Below are 19,022 nucleotides of genomic sequence, written 5' to 3' on the forward strand. Positions count from 1 at the left end.
CCTTTCTTTCTTTTCTTTTTTTTTTCTTTTTCTTTCTTTCTTTTTTTTTTTTTTTTGAGACAGGTCTTTCTATGTCGCTCTGGCTGAGGAAAGGTCCACTTGCCTCTGCCCTGGGTGCTGGGATTAAAAGCATACTTCACTATGCCCCACTGATCCTTGCCTTTCTGAAGGAGATAGACTTCTTATTTCTACTATGTCATATTATATGTTCAATGAAATGGATTCCCTACTTCATAAGACCTGCTCACTCTCAAGAGAGAGATGACACTAATATATAGAATATATAAGGTTGTTTCCACACACAGGTACCTATCAGTATTGGTGATCGTTTACATGTTATAAATTTTCATTTGAATTTCATTTGAATGAATTTCATTTGAATGAATTTATCTGATTAAACCAGTGGTTAAGGGACAAACTTCAATTAGGAAATAAACTTTTCCAAAGGAAAAGCACAAAGAGTGCTTTATGTGAAGCCACTCTGAGACAAGAACTCTAGGGTAACATTAGTTACCTATATTCTAGGAAGGGAATATACTGCATGCCCACCCTTACCTTTAAAAAAAACTTCTTTCTTCCTGCCTTCCTCATCACAGGAAGAGGAATACAAGTTGGAAGTTCCAACTTGAGGAGTACTTACATTCTAGTATTTGCAAATATTTTGGGGCCAGGGATTACTTTGCAAAGACAATTTCATCCCATTAAAATATATATTACATAGACATGAACTTTCTAACTACATTTTGAGTAGCTCTTCTTCAAGATGGAACAGACATATTTCCTGTATTACAGGTGAGAATCTACCAGTAGGACTGAGCATAAAGACAAAAAATTATAGGTAGGTTTGGCTATGCATGCATGGAGATCCAGCATTTGGGAAACAAAAGGAGAAGAGTCCTGAGTTTGAAGCCAGGATAAGTTACTTAGTGAGACTCTGAGATACAAAACTGAACCAAACCAAACCCCAAAGACAAAAAAAAAAAAAATTATGTTACACTGAACTTTCCTCTTGTATTTGTATCAGAGAAAAGGCAAATAGTTTTGAGAAGAGGAAAAAAAAAAGAATAGATGAGGAACAGGGGATATAATGAGAAGGTAATGAGAAAAAACCAGTGCAGCTTTTCTGGAAGGAACATTCTATATATTTTATTTCCATCAGTTACAGTGTTCACACTTTCCAAGATCAGTGTATGGTCTTTGAAAAATCATCACTGATCTCTGTAATATAATTCACATCATATATTATTATCTTTTAAAAGAAATCTGTGAAACTATTTCTACATGTGATCAGACCAAAGTATAAATTCTGATAATAAGACCCATCTTGTGTTACCTCATAGATTTATATGTTTCATATTTCTTAAACTCCTAACCTGTCACACCTCAATGTAATTTTCATTAGAAAAGAGAGTAGATGACATTCATGTAAACAGTACATTTTGAGATGCCAAGTTGGATAACTCATATCTGTCACTTCCAACATACACAACTTAAAAATGATACTACATGCTTACTTGTCTTATATGTAAAGAAACCCATGAAGCTGTTACAAAAGGTAACACTTTCTAAAAGGCCTCTGTGGCTAATGTTGCTGGAATCATCACTGCAGTCATTGTCAATTTCCTAGATGTTTTGAGGTTAGAAGTTGATTCTGTCAAGGCAGACTCCAAGTAATTCAACTTGTCCACATGACTGAACAGCAAGACTCCTAGCCAAGATTCTTAGTGACCCATTTGTGTCAGGTTACTATCTGCCAAGTCAGTGAAGGCTTCGGAGACCTTTGTATTGACCTGTGTGGAAATGCTTGCTTTTGTGACATTGAGATAAATGTCATACTGCTGGTCTAGGCCGAGGTAACAGTCACTCATTAGATACAGGGTGAAGATATACCTGAAATATAAAAACACAAAGTACATAATACACGTAAGTGAGAATGCCTTTATGAAACACACCATTGTGTACAATAAATATCAATAAAAGAAAAACCTAGAGATAAAATGTCACTTTGTAGCCATATTTTAGTCTTTTTCTATTTTATGAAGCAAAGTTGGAGATTAATAGTTTAAACATGTATTTAAGCATGAGAATTAACATAGGTGGAGGGGGATACCTTTCCAGAAAGTCATTAGTACGTACTCCAGTAAATGCAGGCTTTTCAGGACAGAGGATCACCATACTTCACTTATCTTGGAACTTGAGTATATGATGCTGCTTACCTTCCAGGTGTTTCAGGAGTAAAGAAAGAGAGCGAGGCATCATGATGTGTTCGAACAAATCCTACTCGTTTTAAAGCAATCAGCTCTCTTTTATCCACCTCTCCTAAGATCAAAATCCATCCTTCATCTTTTAATTTGGGAAATCGAGGAGTAACTGCATAACTCTCGTGTTTTCCCTGAAAACCAGAAGAAAGATAAACACTACCAATGCTGTATTTTCTAGTCTGTTGGTTGTGGTAAAAGGCTAGGCTGTTTCACCTGAAGTTAAGCTCAAGCACAGCTAGCTGTGTGCTTTGCAGTTCCTTCCTTTCTGTTCTTTTGTTCTTTACTATGTCTTTAGTTCCTTTTCTTTAAGGCTCCCAGAGCATATAAAGGGACCATTCTATGGCTATGATTATCAAAACATTTGGCTCAGTCACAACAGAAAGCTCCGAGTCATTACATACAGTTTACATGCCATTCCTAAAACAAACATTAACATTACACAGCCAGACAGATGAAAAATCTGAAGTACAAGTTTAAATTTAGATGCTACATAAATCTTCCAAAGTTGCATGCACAACGAGTAAGGAAATGAACATGTTAGTCAAGACTAGACAGTGACCCTCACAATAATGAACAAAGGCAGAACCTTTGCTCTTGCCCAGGAATAAAATCCACATAAAAAGGACATAGTTTATCTCTCTGTAGCCCTGGCTGTCCTGGAACTCAATCTGTACACCAGGATGGCCTTGAACTCATAGAGATCCTCTGCCTCCTGAGGGCTTGGATTAAAGGTGTGTGCCACCACCACCTGCAAAAGGAGATATATTAATGTGGTATAATGAAAACTCTTTTCTCAAAGAGGGCAGATGATACCCATACACAAATTGCTCAATTCTCCAGGGAACAAATGAAGGAAGTTGGACAGCAGCTATCTTAGGAGGTGATATGACAAATACTAGTTTCAATAGCAAAGAAATAAAGAGCAGAGAGAGGAAAGAGGAGTGAGAGGGAGCAAAGAAAGGGAGGTAGTGCTGAGCTACTCTGTCTAGCTATGAAGGAAATACAGTGAGCAAATGGATGAAAGTCAGATACTTAAACCACAATGAACACTGGATGTACCATTGAGCATAGTTACAGACTAACCAGACAAGAATCATGGGATACGTATGCTGGGAATATACTTTCTTCTTGATGTCTGACTCATGGAGCAGTGTCAAAAAGACTTTTTAGAGAGACTATCTCCCAACAGTGACCCAGGGGCTCTAGAGGCAGAAGAGGGACTTGTGTGGCTCATTCTGGCAACCTAGAGCAAGTGTCAAGAGACTATACTTTAAAATCCAGCCTGCAGAATTTTCTAAGATTGAGTCAATTTACTTTAAGCCTAGCTGTTACAATGTTCCACAAAGTGTAAATATAGTCTGAGGCTTAGACTGGACTTGCACAGATAGGCCTGCCCTTCAGCTGTGCACTGAGGGACCACAACATGTGAAGGATGGCATAGGGACAAGCCCTAAACCTGTTTCTGCACTAGAACTGGACTGAGATAGTTTGCAACCTTTTCCCTTCTAGTATTTACCTGCACAAAGACCAGTGATGGAGATTGGGCCTGTTTCCTTAAGCATGTGGGCTGAGTGAGGGCTTAAATACAGCACTGAAACTCCAGTCTCCAGTGGGAGAAATGGTACTTCACCCATACTACAACATAGTCTACTTAAACATTGCAAATACTTCAACTGAAATAATATTTTTAGTTGAAATTTAAAACAAACACAAAATTAATCCCAACTAATGACCCACAAAATTAAACACAATCTAATGACCTAAGTAATAAGTAAGCCCAGATAGGCAAGTCCCAACAAAGAAGCAATAAACATGAAAGTCATGTCAATGTGCTTTCTTTCAAAATAATACCAAAGTAACAGAATCCAAAGAAAAGTAAATTAGATAAAATCCCTGACAAATAATTCAAATGAAGAGTTAGAAGAATACTCAATGACATAAAATCTTTGATGTCACTGAATACATTAAAATAATTCAAACAAACAGCTGAATGGTTTAAGAAAGTCAATAGAGAGTATGACAGAGGTACTTAGGGGCTGGAGAGAGTATAAAGGCGGACATGGTAGTATATGCCTTTAATCTCAGAGATGGTGAGGTGGAGAAGAGAGGATCCCAAGGTTTGCTGGTGAGCCAGTAAGTTCCAGGTACAGTGAGAGATCCCATTAAAGAAAAAGTAAGGTAGAAAATAAGGTAGATGGCTCCAAAGGGACAACACCTCCACACATGTGCACATACACCCATCTTACCCTCCAGAGGGACAACACCTCCACACATGTGCACATACACCCATCTCACCCATTTGTGTATGTACATGCACATCATTAATCTCTTCCCAAAATAAAAGGAGGAATTAAAGGTAGAAAAATATGTAAGACATTAGTTTTTTTTTTTAAAGAAATTTAAGCACAGTAAGTCAAATAAAATCAATGAAACTTTTATTAATAGAATGGATTAAAGTATAAGACAGAATACCAGAGCTAAAAGACAAGACAGACAATGACAAAAACAAAATGATGAGGAAGTATATATAGAACACACAACATCTATGTGACACGAATAACAACTAAATACATGAATTAGAGACATGGAAGGACAAGCTAAAGGCACAGAAAATGTATTTAATAAAAACAGCAGATTTTGCAAACTGAAAGAAAGAGATGGCTATGTAGATAGAAGAGGCATTTACAATGCTAAGCAGTCAAACAAACAACTTTCCATGTCATATTATAGTTGAAACACTAAATATACAGAACAAAGAGAAGACCCAAGTTACTTATAAAGGTGAATACATCAGGAGAACAGCTGATTTCTCAATAGAAATCTAAAATCTAAAAAGACAGTAGCTGTCAATCCACATCACACCTAGCACCTTTTAGACTAAAAATAGAAGGGAAAAGTTTCCATGCCAAACACAAACAGAAGGAATTCGTGACAGTTAAGTCAGTATTACAGATATTTGAGGGAATCTTTTGGTCTGACGAAGATGATAAACACACCCACAAGAAAACAATAAACTATACTAGAATGGCAGTTAAGCAAACAAGAGAGAAGCACTAAACATTACAAAATCAATGAAATGACAGGCAGTAACATACACTTTATGGTGGTTTGAATGAAAATGGCCCCCATAGGCTCATAGGATGAGGCACTATTAAGAGGGATGGCCTTGTAGTAGGTGTGGCTTTGTTGGAGGAAATTAATCATTAGGGGGTGGGCTTTGAGTTCATAAATGCTCAAGTCCAGTTGTCACTGTGGACTTGGTGCTGTGGATCCAGATGTAGAACTCCCAGCCACCTCTCCAACACTTCCTATCAAGATGCTTCCTATCAAGATGATAATAGTACACTGACTAAATCTGTGAACTGTAAGCCAGCCCCAATTAAATGTTTTCCTTTATAAGAGTTGCTGTGGTCATGGTGTCTCTTCACAGCAAGAAAACCCTAACTAAGACAACCTTTAATAGTAATGGAATGTCAATGGTATTAATCCTTCACTCATAAGATACTGAGTGAAAGACTAGATTTAAAATCAGAATCCAGAGAATGGGGAGATAACTTAGTGGGTGAGGAGTTTGCTGTGTGAGTGTGAGGACTGAAGTTGGAATCCTCAGGACCTACATTAAATGGCAGGTGCCTGTGGTAACCCACTTACAATCTTGGCACTTAAGAAGCAGAGACAAGGATGCTGCAGGTGCCTTGCTGGATAAGCTTGAATCAGTGAGTTCTGGAATCAGTGAGGGACCCTGAATCAATATATGGTTAGGAGTGACCAAAGAAGACACCAACATCAATCTCTAGCTTCCACATGTGTCTGTACACATGTGCATATGCACCTACGTGCACTCCACATACATCCATTCCCCCAGAGTCCTATATTTGTTGCCTTCAATAAACATATGTAATTAGCAAAGATACACAACCTTAGTCTGGTGAAAGGACAGAAAAAAGTATTCCAAGCAAATGAAACTAGCAAGTTAGCAGGTGTAGCTAGTGCTGAAAAAAATTTGACTTCTAACTACAACTAATGTGAACGCCTTCTTTACTAAGACTTCCTAAGAAGGTAACTTTACAGTGGTAAAAGTAGCAATCCACCAGGAGGATATTTCAATGTTAAAGATATGCATATTAAACATTGATATGCAAGTTCATAAACAAAAACTATGAGATGCAAAGGAGTAAATGAACTTCAACAAAGTACAACAGGTGACTTTAGTCAGATTTCTCCAAACTAAAAAAAAACAAAATCCCCCAAAAACCAACCCCTCCCCCCAAAAAAACCCCAACCACAAAAATCATACTAAAGGACATCATACAGCAAACGGACTTAAGAGACATCTACAGAATTTTCTATCCATCACTGAAAATGCTGCTTGCCTAAGGAGTGCATGGGACTTTCTCTAAAGTAGGTCATATATTAAGAAACAAAGAAAATATTAACAAATAGAAGAAAATTGGAGTAATTTCTTGCATTCTATGTGATCACAAAAAAGTAAAACTAGAAATCAACATAAGAGAAATTAGGTGCTGGGGATAGCTCAGTGGTAGAGCACTTGCCTAGCAGCAAGCACAAGGCCGTGGGTTCGATCCTCAGCTCCACAAAAAAAAAAAAAAAAAAAAAAAAGAGAGAGAGAGAGAAATTAAAGAACATGCATAAACTCACAGAGAATGAATACCACATTACTGAACCAGAAGACTCTGCCACTGAGAAAGAAGAGGAATTAAAAAAGTACTATACTTGGATGAAATGAAAGGTACGCACAGGAGAATTTGTGATAAATAATTCAAGTGGTTCCAAAGGAGGGCTTTATAGCTATAAATACCCACAATAAAAATCAGAGAAACATTAAATAAATGACTCAATAAAGCACCCCAACATCTTAGAAAAACAAGAATAACCCAATCCTCCAAAGCGGATTAGCTGGAACGAAAGAGTAACAATTAGGGCAGAAAATAATAAGATGAATGTTGAAAAAAAAAATAAAGAATCAAAGAACCAGACTCTATGAGAACATAAACAAGATAAATTTGACAAATACTTAGACAAACCAAACTACTGAAAACAGAGATCAAAGTGGGTACTGCAACAGACACTAGTGAGATTTGGAGGATCTTTGGGCATATCTAAAAACAACAACAACAACGACAAAACAAAAAACAAACAAACAAAAAAACCACAAAAAAAGGCAAAACCCAAATTTCCACAAATGAGAAAATTGAGAAGAAACGGATGATTTTCTGGACACATGTGACCTACCCAAATTAACCAAGAGCCTGTCAGCACTGTACCAGACAATGATGAAGCAGAGTGGTCAGACTGCGGCCATGATTCCTGCTGAATGCTGCCAGACATTAAGAATTAATAACAATGGGACAAGGTTTACAAAGCAAGTTTCAGGCCTACCTACCCAGGAATTGAAACTGTAAACACAGCAATGTGTAACATATATTGCTTGCCACAGTCCATGACTAGATGTACTTGAAGTTTATTTTGGGATTGATTTCTACAAAGATCATCTATTGGTTTTGTAAGACAATGACCTTATGACATAAATATACTTATACCAAAAAGCTCTTCATTAGATTTCATTGTGTTCCAGTTTTTCTTAACAGTAATTGGAAATTAAATTTATTATTTTTTTTTTAGTACAATTAAATATATTTTTAAGGTGAATTATTAAGGTAATTTCACTATGATTTTATTTTTATAATTAATTCTATTTTGTATCTATGATTTTGTATGTGAAAACAGAGGGCAAAAGTTGCTAGCTGAAACCTTATTCATCAAGGCTTACTTTTGACACCAGCAAGGCCTGAAACCACTAGGCTGAAAGGAAGAAGTCTTTATTATTTCAATTACGGTGTCCTTTAAAAACCATCTGCCTATTCTATGTGATCTTCTAGGACTTAAATGATTTTGGTATCAGGCTACAGAAAAGAGCACAGTAATATACAATGAAACTATTGTACACTTTTTTTCTCTGCATGAAATTGACGAAGTGTTCTTGAATACACTACTATGAAGCAAGCAGGTAGATATGGCAATTGAGCCTCAGAAAAGCTTAGTGTTTTATTCAGGTGCAGAGTACTTACTACCTAGGGAAGTTTCAACCTCAACTGCATCTAGTGTATTATAGGTCCTGTACATCAAGATCCTCCAAAGCAGTGCTTCTCTAGAGTTTAATATCTTTATAAATCCTGTGGGGGCTCTGAGAAAGTATCAGATCCCTGAGATTCTGTTTTGGTTAGTGTGGAGGGGGTTCAAGGAATCCACTTCCAAGGCACCCAGCTGGAAAAGTCTGTGAGCAGTGCTACAGGCATTATAAGGTGGAGGGAGATTCTGGACATGAAAAACAGCACATGAGGAGAACTAATTTCAAAAGACTGACGTGAGCTACTAATGCCAGTTGAGAAAGCAGGATTCATAAATGACACGGACACATTAGTAATAGAAAAGATATGTTTGGTGGTGCATGCGAGTATTTGGTGTGAAATATCTGGGATGGAAAGCAAATGTCATACCTTGTGGGACTCAAAGTGAACTCTCTGCAAGCTGACTTGAAGCACATACTCCTGATCAGCATGCAACCTGACCCATTTGTTGTCATCTCGCTTGTCTGCTGTCAGAGCTGAGATGGAGAGCTCATTATGTCCTTCAACTAAGTCATCCCATGAGCCTTTAACACTTATGCCAACACTTATCACTGGCAAGCGAGATAAGAAATTCCATGCCTAAATATAAAAGAAAAACAATAAAGCAACAATTAGTGGAAAATGCAGAGAACAACCAAGTCAGTCTTCTAACTTTGAGACTAAATCTGTGTTGATATAGTGTTCAAATAATACAGAAATACTTTATACTTTCCCCAGTTTAATGCTACTACTAGGATACTGCTAGTGACATGACCCATTTACCCATTCAGATTCCACGAGTTTTTATTATACTTGTATATGTGGAAACAATATGCTTTCAACTTTAGTTTAAAAATATTGAAAAAAAAAGACATTACAATTTAACTTATTTCTTTATTGTAAATCTCACCTGACTTGAATAACTATTGGCTACACTAAAAAATAAGCATGATTAAAACGTTTACTGTTAACTGCTTTGTTTTAGAGATGTGCCTATACAGATATTATAAGTGACTTTTCATGTGGAGAGCATTATTTGGACCTATAAAGACAACTTGAAAAGAAACTGATGCCAGTGTCTTTCATTAAGCAACTCAAAGAAACATAATACAATTTATTTGTTTATATTCTAAATTTATTCTGTAAATTTCTACAGTATAATCTCATAATTCAGGGAGCTCTGTAATTCTAGGGGTCCTTCTAGAAAAAAAATGTATTTTTTGCATTATCAACCCCACCGTACTAATTAAAACACCACCTATTAAGAGTGGAAATATGCCGGGCGGTGGTGGTGCACGCCTTTAATCCCAGCACTCGGAAGGCAGAGCCAGGTGGATCTTTGTTGAGTTTGAGGCCAGCCTGGTCTACAAATCGAGTTCCAGGAAAGTCGCAAAGCTACACAGAGAAACCCTGTCTCGAAAAACCAAAAAAGAAAAAAAACCAAACCAAACCAAACCAAACCAAACCAAACCAAACCAAAAAAACCAAAAACCAAAAAAAACCCAAAGAGTAGAAATATGTGGCCTCTGCACCTCGCCTGGGCAACACAGTAGAGCTGGCCCTGATGGTTGAGGTGTGGGAGAGATGACCATGAGGGTCTGAAAGCAGGAGAACAGGCCCCACTTTGCTCATCACTGCAAGGGGTGAACTAACCAGGGAGAGCTCACCCTGGTGGTGAGGACAGGGGCGAGATGGCGGGATGATCAACCCTGCAAGTACCCAGACCCTGACCCAGGGTTATGAGTTGGCCTGCTCCAACATCCACTTCATCTATGATCTACTGGAGCAGGGCCTGACCTGCAGACCCAAAGCTACAGGATCTCCATGACACAGGGCAACAACAGGATATCCAAGAGGAGTCCCAGTGAGGGCCCAGCATTTATAGTGTAGCAGAAGCCAGAGGCCTCGAACTCGACCAAGAAGTCTTTGTAATGAACACTTGCAAGTAGTGATACATGGACAAAAGGGATTACTGCATGACTCATGGTGTCACACTGCATAATTCCCCCCCACCCCTTTTCTCTTAAATTTTATTTTTGGGGGGAGGTTGCAAGGGTAGAGGGTGGATATGAAGGGATGGGGGAAATAAATGGGATAGAGATGCATGATGTGAAAGACACAAAGAATAAATAAAAAGAAAGTTAAAAAAAGTGGAAATATTTTGCCACTTTATGCTTCCTCTTTAAGACACTTGAAAATGATCATTCAATCAGTGCTCTACAATATAGAATGAAAAAATGAAAGTCTAGATCCCTGGAAACCATGTCACAAGAAACTCAAGGTATTTAAGGGAACTGTCATCTTTTGTAACATTTATAAGTATGACAGAGCTTACTAGCTATCGAGAATACTTCCTAATGTAGTTTAAAAAGTCCATGATCACTTTCATTTTGGTTTCCTTTGATTCCTTAATGTATACCACAGTTTTCCTTATAGACTTTAATTGCTTGCTCACCATGGTTTTACTGTTGCTGAGTGTATGTAACTGAAATGAAGTAGCTTGGATGAGCCAAACCACCCTTGGGAATTAAAATAAAGAAGAAAGAAAGAAAAAAAGAGAGGAAGTAAGTAAGTAAGTAAGTAAGGAAGGAAGGAAGGAAGGAAGGAAGGAAGGAAGAAAGTTAAGGAAGGAAGGGAAGGAAGGAAGGAAGGAAAGAAGGAATAGTTTAATGAGAATTTTCACTATAACCTCAATCCTGTAACTTTTTCTTATGAATTTGAAATTATGCCTGGAACTAGATTCTGAAATAGTCTGCTACAGAATGTAATTTAAGCACACACGATGGTTGAGCCCCTGCCAGAACCAGCTGTTGTGAAAATGGTCAAGGCGACATACAATTTCAGTAGAGCACTTATTTAATGAGGTGACACATGTAAAACAAACCTATTACTATTCTTTCTCTTTACTTGCACAATTAAATTAGTTCCCAATAACATGTTTTCTGGTTTTAGCAACTCTTTGAATTACTATACAATGCTCTTAAAAGTATCTGGCTTTTATATGTGTGAAATCTTTTGGGAGAATTTAGTATTAATTTTCAGCCTATAATGTGTACACATTGACTTACTAGGTATATATGTATACACACATATGTACATACATACATGCACACACTCACACTCACACATACACATGTATCATGAGCTATTTTTAAAGAAATTCCTAAGACATTTCAATACCAGCCAAACATATTTATCTGAGGATTAATCTTCATCTATTGAATCAGGCAAGATCACTGCCATGCATATAATTATTTAATTAGCAGCCAAATCCTCTGCCAGTCAGCAGCCGTTCCAGGCATACTGATGGGGTAGGAGATGCAAATCTCACAGTCGTACTGCTTTTTCTCATTACTACTGCAATTAGCACTTAAATTGATGCTTTAAACATACTAATTTCTGGAATAATTCAGGATTTGTATGTTACCTGGGATCGCCTCACTGCAGAGCTGACACCAGATTGCTCTGCAAATTGAAGCACTTTTGAGCCAAATAACCATCATCATATCAGACAGAGCCAATTTGCATTTGGTTTTAAAGATAACAGAATGGCAATTTATGCAAATAAATTAAGTAAGTTTACTTCTGAGTTCTCCCTCAACTAATTATAACAATGTTCTAATTGTTCATCACATCTAAAACTTGGCTTAAAATCATTGTATGCTATGTGAGAAATCTGTTGTTGTTGCTAATAGTAGTCTTGTTTGAATTCAAAGATGTTTTTATTCATAATTTTGATGGTAATTTAGTTAGAAAGATAGGCATTTATTATGAATATTTAAATAATGATTTGTGTCAATTTGGGGTTCAACAGAAACTGAACAGTCAATCAGAAACTTATGCCTGTTAGACTTTTACCAAGTCTTGCTTAAAGTAAGTTTTACTTGGAAAATGAAAGAAACATGGTGTAGAAGTTCCCTCAATACTTGAAGTTAAGAATTATGAAGACATGCTGAATACTTACTTTAAAATTTCAGGATAAAATACTAATTACTTAAAAGTCTAGACAGTCAAATATTTCTGGTATCATCCATTCATGTTTTCAGTTTCCCAAAACTGTCTGGATAGATGACTTACTCCGCCTTTCACAACAGCTACTTAACTGTCTACATAAGTCATACAGTTCACAAAAGGAACGTATTTGAAAGCCTGTCTGATCATTTAGGAAGAGAAAATTTATTAAAGAAAGACATAAGACATAAACAAGCAATTGAAGGGATAGTATACATGCCCAGGCATCCCCACTCCCTCCAATGAAATTCAAAGTCTCTGCTCTCTGTAATTAAACGATTACATTTCCATAAGGGAAGAAAACCTTGTATGTACAGTCAAAATACTGCAATTTACAAAATACAACAGTCTCAAATTTAAACTAAGGTGTTTTACGTAACATTTATTGGCCTTGTGAGGCACAATAGCATACATAATGTATAGTGTGTTTACTATGTGTTTAGAACCAAGGCAGTAGTGAAGTTGTGAGATAAAACATGGATGATCAATGCTTGGAACACCTCAGATACATAATATGTTTGATTTTAAACTAACTTTTGGTCATTATGTATTCAGAAACCCTTCACTGTTACTATTTTTCATGATTCCATTACCATATGGGTTGGCGACCCACAGCTGAAGAAGCTGTGTTCTAAGTTAGGAAACTGTTAATCTGGAGGAGAGATTGATGTACCTGCTTTGCTTTTGCTGACTGTAACTCATTCTCCACCATGGAGCTGAATACATAGTCTTTCCCTTCACAGGCATGGATCAGCTCAGGAAGACACTCAATGGATGTTCGGCATTTAGCATGTGGGCCCTTTATGGGTGGTTTCCATTTCCTATGAAATAATATACACCAATAAAATAATTCCTTCACAGCCAAATGATGACAGTAATAATTTCTTTAAATACTATTCAGTATTTTCTAAGCCATCTCTAATACTATATGAAATATGTACACTGTAATTTACACATAAACACTTAAGAGTTCACAGAGTGTTTGTCTACAGGAACAGAGGCCATTAGTTCTTTTCTTTCCAGAAAACTGGAGGGGATTTCCTAGGCCTCAGCTTGTTCTTAGTTATCATAATAGACCTCTGAGTTCCTTAGTATGCCTTCTTTACTACTAAAATCTAGCTTTTATATCATTTAATAATGCAGGGAAAGGATCCTGAGACAGCTACAGACACAAGGAGTGTCTGCCACCTCTTTACACTTGCTACTGGTATGACTTGCTCTAAGTACATTTGTAGTATTTTTCAGGGATATCCCATGGTAGACTCAAACATCTTGGAGTGCCATTGAGCCTAATATATTTGAGTTAAATAAGAGGGTCTCCTGAAAGGACTCCATATATGCCTGAGGTGGTTTTATTTTTGTTTTGTTTTGTTGGTGAGTCTCATGTCTCATGTTGCCTCGGCTAACCTTCAGCTTGATATGTGGCTGAGGATAGCCTTGAACTCCTGCTCTTCTTGCCTCCAATTCCTGAGTGCTGTATACTAAGAGGATTGGTTTAGATAGTTCTGGGGATTAAACCCAGGCCTTCCTGCTTGCTAGGCAGGCACTCTGTCAACTGAGCTACCATCAGCAACCCACCCCTGAGGTTTTTGTTGTTATTTGTATCTACAGGCATCTAATGATTGCAACATCTTTCCCAGGTGATAAATTATAAAAGGAACATGATGGCAAGATTCAAGCAGATGGTTTTGTTTGATTTCATGACTGTGAAAAAAGACTTTGGTTGAAAAGTGTCTCTTGACTATAAAACACTGGTGTGAAAGAAATTCTTTTACTTAAATCCTGCCAACCTCCAGGTATCAAGTATTTTCCCCCCTCTGGCTAAAACAATTATAACTATTATGAGGCCTAAGGCTAAGTAAGTAATTTGATGCTAACATAAACTCTTCTAGTATATAAAACATTTTTATAAACATATTTTCAGTTGAAAACATTTCAGATTCCTTAACTCTATTGTATTACAGAAGAAAATGGCAATCTATTTTATGTTTGATTACAAAGTAAATTATCAATGTCTTCTTAAATGGAGGCTGATATTGGAAGGGAATAAATTCAATTAAAACAGACATACAACCAACTAATGCTGCAAATGGGAAACGGTTTAGATAGGAAGGGGCTAAACTTGCTGTTCATCTTAGGGGTGGTAACCCCATTCCATGGGAGGATACTATATCATAGCCCACACTCTTCTCCCTTTAGAAAACAGTTATTTTCAACCTAAAAGAATCAATTTTCAAGGCACCACATGAAAGTGTAGCAGCTATCTGAACTTAGAGAAGAATGCTGCCTTTGTGGCTGTGGTAGAGCCTAGTGGTAGAGCTCAAGCATGGCATGTATGAACCACTGGGTTGGATCTCAGCAACTCCTGACCCCATTTTAAAAAATGTTTTTTAAATCAAAACAATTACCTGAAAAGGTGAAGATGGTGCTGCTCTATGTTTGGTATTGTGAGAAGAGAGGAGTCCTTTAGCCATCGGCCTTGGATCACCATCTGAACCAGGTGGGTAATGTTCAGGGCAGTCACCAGCCAGCCCTGACTTGCAGCCACATCCAGCATGGCCTGGATAAGGAAAATCATGTTAGCCTCATCAACAACAACAATGGGAAGCCAAATTACGTCTTAAAATTACTGTGTATCAGAACAGAAACTAAAAACTGAGCTGCAGCTAAGGAAGGATCAAATATAAGCTTTTGAGGACAGCAAAAAATGTTAGGTATTACTGTCTCCAGTAATAAGACAATGGTATACTTTTTGAGTAAATAGGTACACAATTCACAGCAGCAAGAACATTTAAAATGTAAATTTTATTGGCTTTCAAATGTAAAATCAGTAACCATAAGGAAAAAGTTTATTATTAATTTATTTATTTTTTATTAAAAGAACATTTTTCTGAAAGAGCAGGCTAAGGAAATAGGCTGACTCTGAATGACAATAGAGCACACTGTACAGGCTGTGGCCCATGAATAGTGACAGAAGCACCCATATTGGACTATACATTTAATCTAATGTTTTATGGACAAACAAAAGGCTGCATTTGCTTAAGACAAAAGTAAACAGTGAAATCTTATTTAAACAGAGGAGAAGTTTACATAAGCAAAGTGATTTCAATTAAATTAGATTCTGCAGAATGCTGACTGAAAGACATGTAAGTTAATATGATATTGGTCAATTTTACAGTTTCAAGACTATACTAGTTTGTTTTGGGATGTACCTAGTACTCCATTTGAATGATTCTTTAACAGCAAATATTTCCCTGATCGTAAGATATTATAAAATGTTGTACAAAGTCTACTTTTAGAAATGATTTAAGCTATGTTAGTCATGTGCCATACTACCATTTTGTGGTATCAATGTGAACATATTCTCCCAAGCTTTAAATTTCTAACTCTGTTCTATAATATAAAAAAACTTCTTGTCAAATAAAATCTATATTCTTTTTATGTACAATACAGGGAAATGGACCAGGGTTCTTGAATATAATGATTAGTGTGACAGAAGGATCAAGCTGACCATTAGCACCTGCTGGGCTGCTAGCTACACACCAAAAGCCTGGAGATGTATGTATGTATGTATGTGTGTGTGTGTGTGTGTATGTATATATGTATGTGTGTGGATACCTAAATATGTGCATATGTGAATGTTTCATGCACACATGAACTTTGAAAAACATTGTGTGTGTACACATTTCTTCTTTTTCTGCAAAGCAGAATTTCTTTAAGATGTACGAGACAAACAAGTTATAAATAATGCTATGTAGAAAATAATGTAGTTCTCAAATCACAACACTTGAGACCAGCTTAGAGAACAGAAAAAAAGAAATGAGTAACTGTACTAATGCAATACAATGATGCATTTAGAACTTGTAATGAGGACCAACAACAATTTTACTTTTGATTTTGTATTGTAATGTGACTGGAAATAAATTCCAGACCAAAATCTCACATCTTTAGTTGGATGGACTAACCATATGGTTTTAACTTTGAAGTTTTCATTATGAAGTTGAAAGATTTCATAAAATTTATGAGTGTTCTCCACAAGTTTTCATTGTATGATCCAGATGTGAATATACAAAAAGAAAATAATGTAAGGTAAGTGCTTACGTCAAGTGAAAGTTCTATCGTGACTGAAACTTTAATTTATAGAAAAGACAGGAATGATAAGGTACTGCCACTGGAAACACTACTACACATCTGCCTGTCAACCACTGCCCAGTGTCACTGTCCTCTCTGCCCCACTGCTTAGCCTTTGTCTCCACTGTCTCAGAAGTCTCCATTTATTCCCATTCTAACTCAGTTTTCTTTATTCAACACTTAATTTTCTTACTAAGATGAATTTCTAAAGAGGTAAAACTAATCCGTCCATCTCTCCACTTAAGTATTTTCAATGACATCACACTGTGTGGTGGACAAAACAGATACGTCCTTGCACAGCAGTCAAACCCTGTAACTACTGTCTCTCTTTTCTCTTTGGTCATCTTGCCCAATCACTCAGTGCAGCAATATAAAAACACTGCATTCTCTAGATTTACACTATCACTTTTTTAAAATCTTCAATACTTGAGAATTTCCCATTTATCATTTGAAGCCTTCCTGGTTCTTCCAGGCAGATATAGGCCAGTTTGTCTCCTCTGCCTCTACCTCAAGGTAGCTGACCATTACCTTATTGCGATTCTGTTTATCCTGTAAACTACAGACTTCTTCTCATGAGAATTTGTAATCATTCTTTGTAATTCCAGCCCTAGCACAGTCTATTCAGTAAATATTTTGTGGCAGTCTGAATGAATACAGCCCCCATAGACTCAGGGAGTGACATTATTGGAGGTGTGGCCTTGTTGGAGGAAGTGTGTCACTGAGGGTAGGCTTTGAGGTTTCAGAAGCTCAAGACAGGCCCAGTGTCACTCTTTCTTTCTGCTGCCTGCAGATCCAGATGTTGATCTCTCAGCTTCTCTCGAGTACCATGTCTGCCTTTGTGCTGCCATGCTTTTTACCATGATAATGGACTAAACCTCTGAACTTTGCAAGCCAGCCCCAGTTAAATGCTTTCCTTTGTAAGAGCTACCATGTCTATTCACAGCAATAAAATGCTAGTTAAGATATATTTGTTTTATTAAAGTATACATAAAAATCCAACAATGATTATAACATTATGACCAAATCATTGAGATATACTAAAAGCAGTATAAAAGAAAAACACACAAACTTTGATGTCAGACATAGATTTAGATCCTAATTTTATCCCATTTATCACATCTAAATTTGAGAAAGTCACTTTATACTACTGAATCCTGAAGAGGTTCTATGGAAGCAAAGAGAAAATATACATGAGTCTTCCAGCAGCTGTCTGCTGCACAGGAGACAGTAATGAAGAGAGACCCATTTAAACATCATAAAACAATACTCCCCCCCCGCCTCTCCTAACATAGATTTCCTTTTATCTATTTCATGCCCATTTCTACAGAGGGTAGGAGGAGTAGAGGAGAGGAGCATGCATGGCCAGGAGCAGATGCATGGGCTGGGCATCAGGAGAGGTTTGTGACTACAAGAATGTCAAGGGACAAGGTAAAGGACCAGTCCTGCTGTGCAGGACAATCTGAGAGATGTCAGTCTGCTTCTCAGGTATAGTGCAAGCCCATGCTACTGTTCAGAGGGTCATAACTGACAGGTATTACTGCTGTGGGATGTCTTTCTGTATGCTGTGAATATGTGTTGCTCTGATTGGTTGATAAATAAAGCTACATTGGCCTATGGCAGGGCAGGATGGAGCCAGGTGGGGAAATTCAAGAGAGCTAGGAGAGGAGAAAGGAGAGTGGGGCAGATGCTGCTAGCCGCCACCAGGAGAAGCAAGATGTAAAGTATCAATAACCACAAGCTATGTGGCAAGGTATAGATTTATAGAAATGAGGTGGCACACGCCTTTAATCCCAGCACTTGGGAGGCAGAGGCAGGCAGATCTTTGTGAGTTTCAGGCCAGCCTGGGCTACAAAGTGAGTTCCAGGAAAGGCGCAAAACTACACAGAGAAACCCTGTCTTGGGGGAAAAAAAAAAAAAGACAGCAAGAATACTGTCATGGCCATAGTCTAAAAATAATATAAGCCTCTGTATACTTATTTGGGTCTGAATGGCTATGGGACTGGGCAGGATACAGGAAAGCTTCCAACTACAGCTTACAATGGGAAATTGAGGATCTTGGCAGCTATGACTGAGCCTGGAAAGGACTCTGTGTGCTGTGGGATAATGCTTTTGTATACTGGTTTAATAAAGTGCTGATTGGCCAGTAGCCAGGCAGGAAGTATAGGTGGCATAAGCAAATAAGGAGAATTCTGGGAAGATAAAGGCTGATGTCAGCCCACCACCCAGGGAACAGCATGTAACACAGGTAAAGTCACGGAACACATGGCAGCACTATAGACTAACAGGAACGGGCTGAGTTTAAATGCAAGAGCTAGTCAGTAGTAAGCCTGAGCTAATGGCTGAGTAGTTTTAATTAATATAAGCCTCTCTGTGTTGACTTGGGTCTGAAAGGCTGCAAACCGGGTGGGACACAGGAAAAACTTTCAGCTACACTCTGTGTCTGGCTATCTTACAACAATCTTTCCCAGGTTACTCCATATCACAAAGATCT

General features: G+C 37.5%; 1 protein-coding gene across 2 annotated transcripts in view; it reads right to left on the reverse strand.

Annotated features, from left to right (window-relative positions):
- Nucleotides 1-1,129: 1,129 nt before the first annotated feature.
- The window catches only part of Ascc3 (activating signal cointegrator 1 complex subunit 3), a 310,799-nt gene continuing 292,906 nt past the window's right edge, over nt 1,130-19,022 (reverse strand). For both annotated transcript variants that reach the window (XM_036168670.1, XM_036168671.1), the window contains 5 exons: nt 14,809-14,960; nt 13,074-13,221; nt 8,780-8,989; nt 2,217-2,392; nt 1,130-1,890 (listed from right to left, as the gene is read on the reverse strand). In XM_036168670.1, the coding sequence (XP_036024563.1) occupies nt 1,722-1,890; nt 2,217-2,392; nt 8,780-8,989; nt 13,074-13,221; nt 14,809-14,960 (855 nt within the window). In that variant the 3' untranslated portion in view covers nt 1,130-1,721. The remainder of the gene's footprint in view (nt 1,891-2,216; nt 2,393-8,779; nt 8,990-13,073; nt 13,222-14,808; nt 14,961-19,022) is intronic.

Source organism: Onychomys torridus, chromosome 19 (genome assembly GCF_903995425.1).
Source record: "Onychomys torridus chromosome 19, mOncTor1.1, whole genome shotgun sequence".
In the NCBI taxonomy this organism is placed as follows: Eukaryota; Metazoa; Chordata; class Mammalia; order Rodentia; family Cricetidae; genus Onychomys; species Onychomys torridus.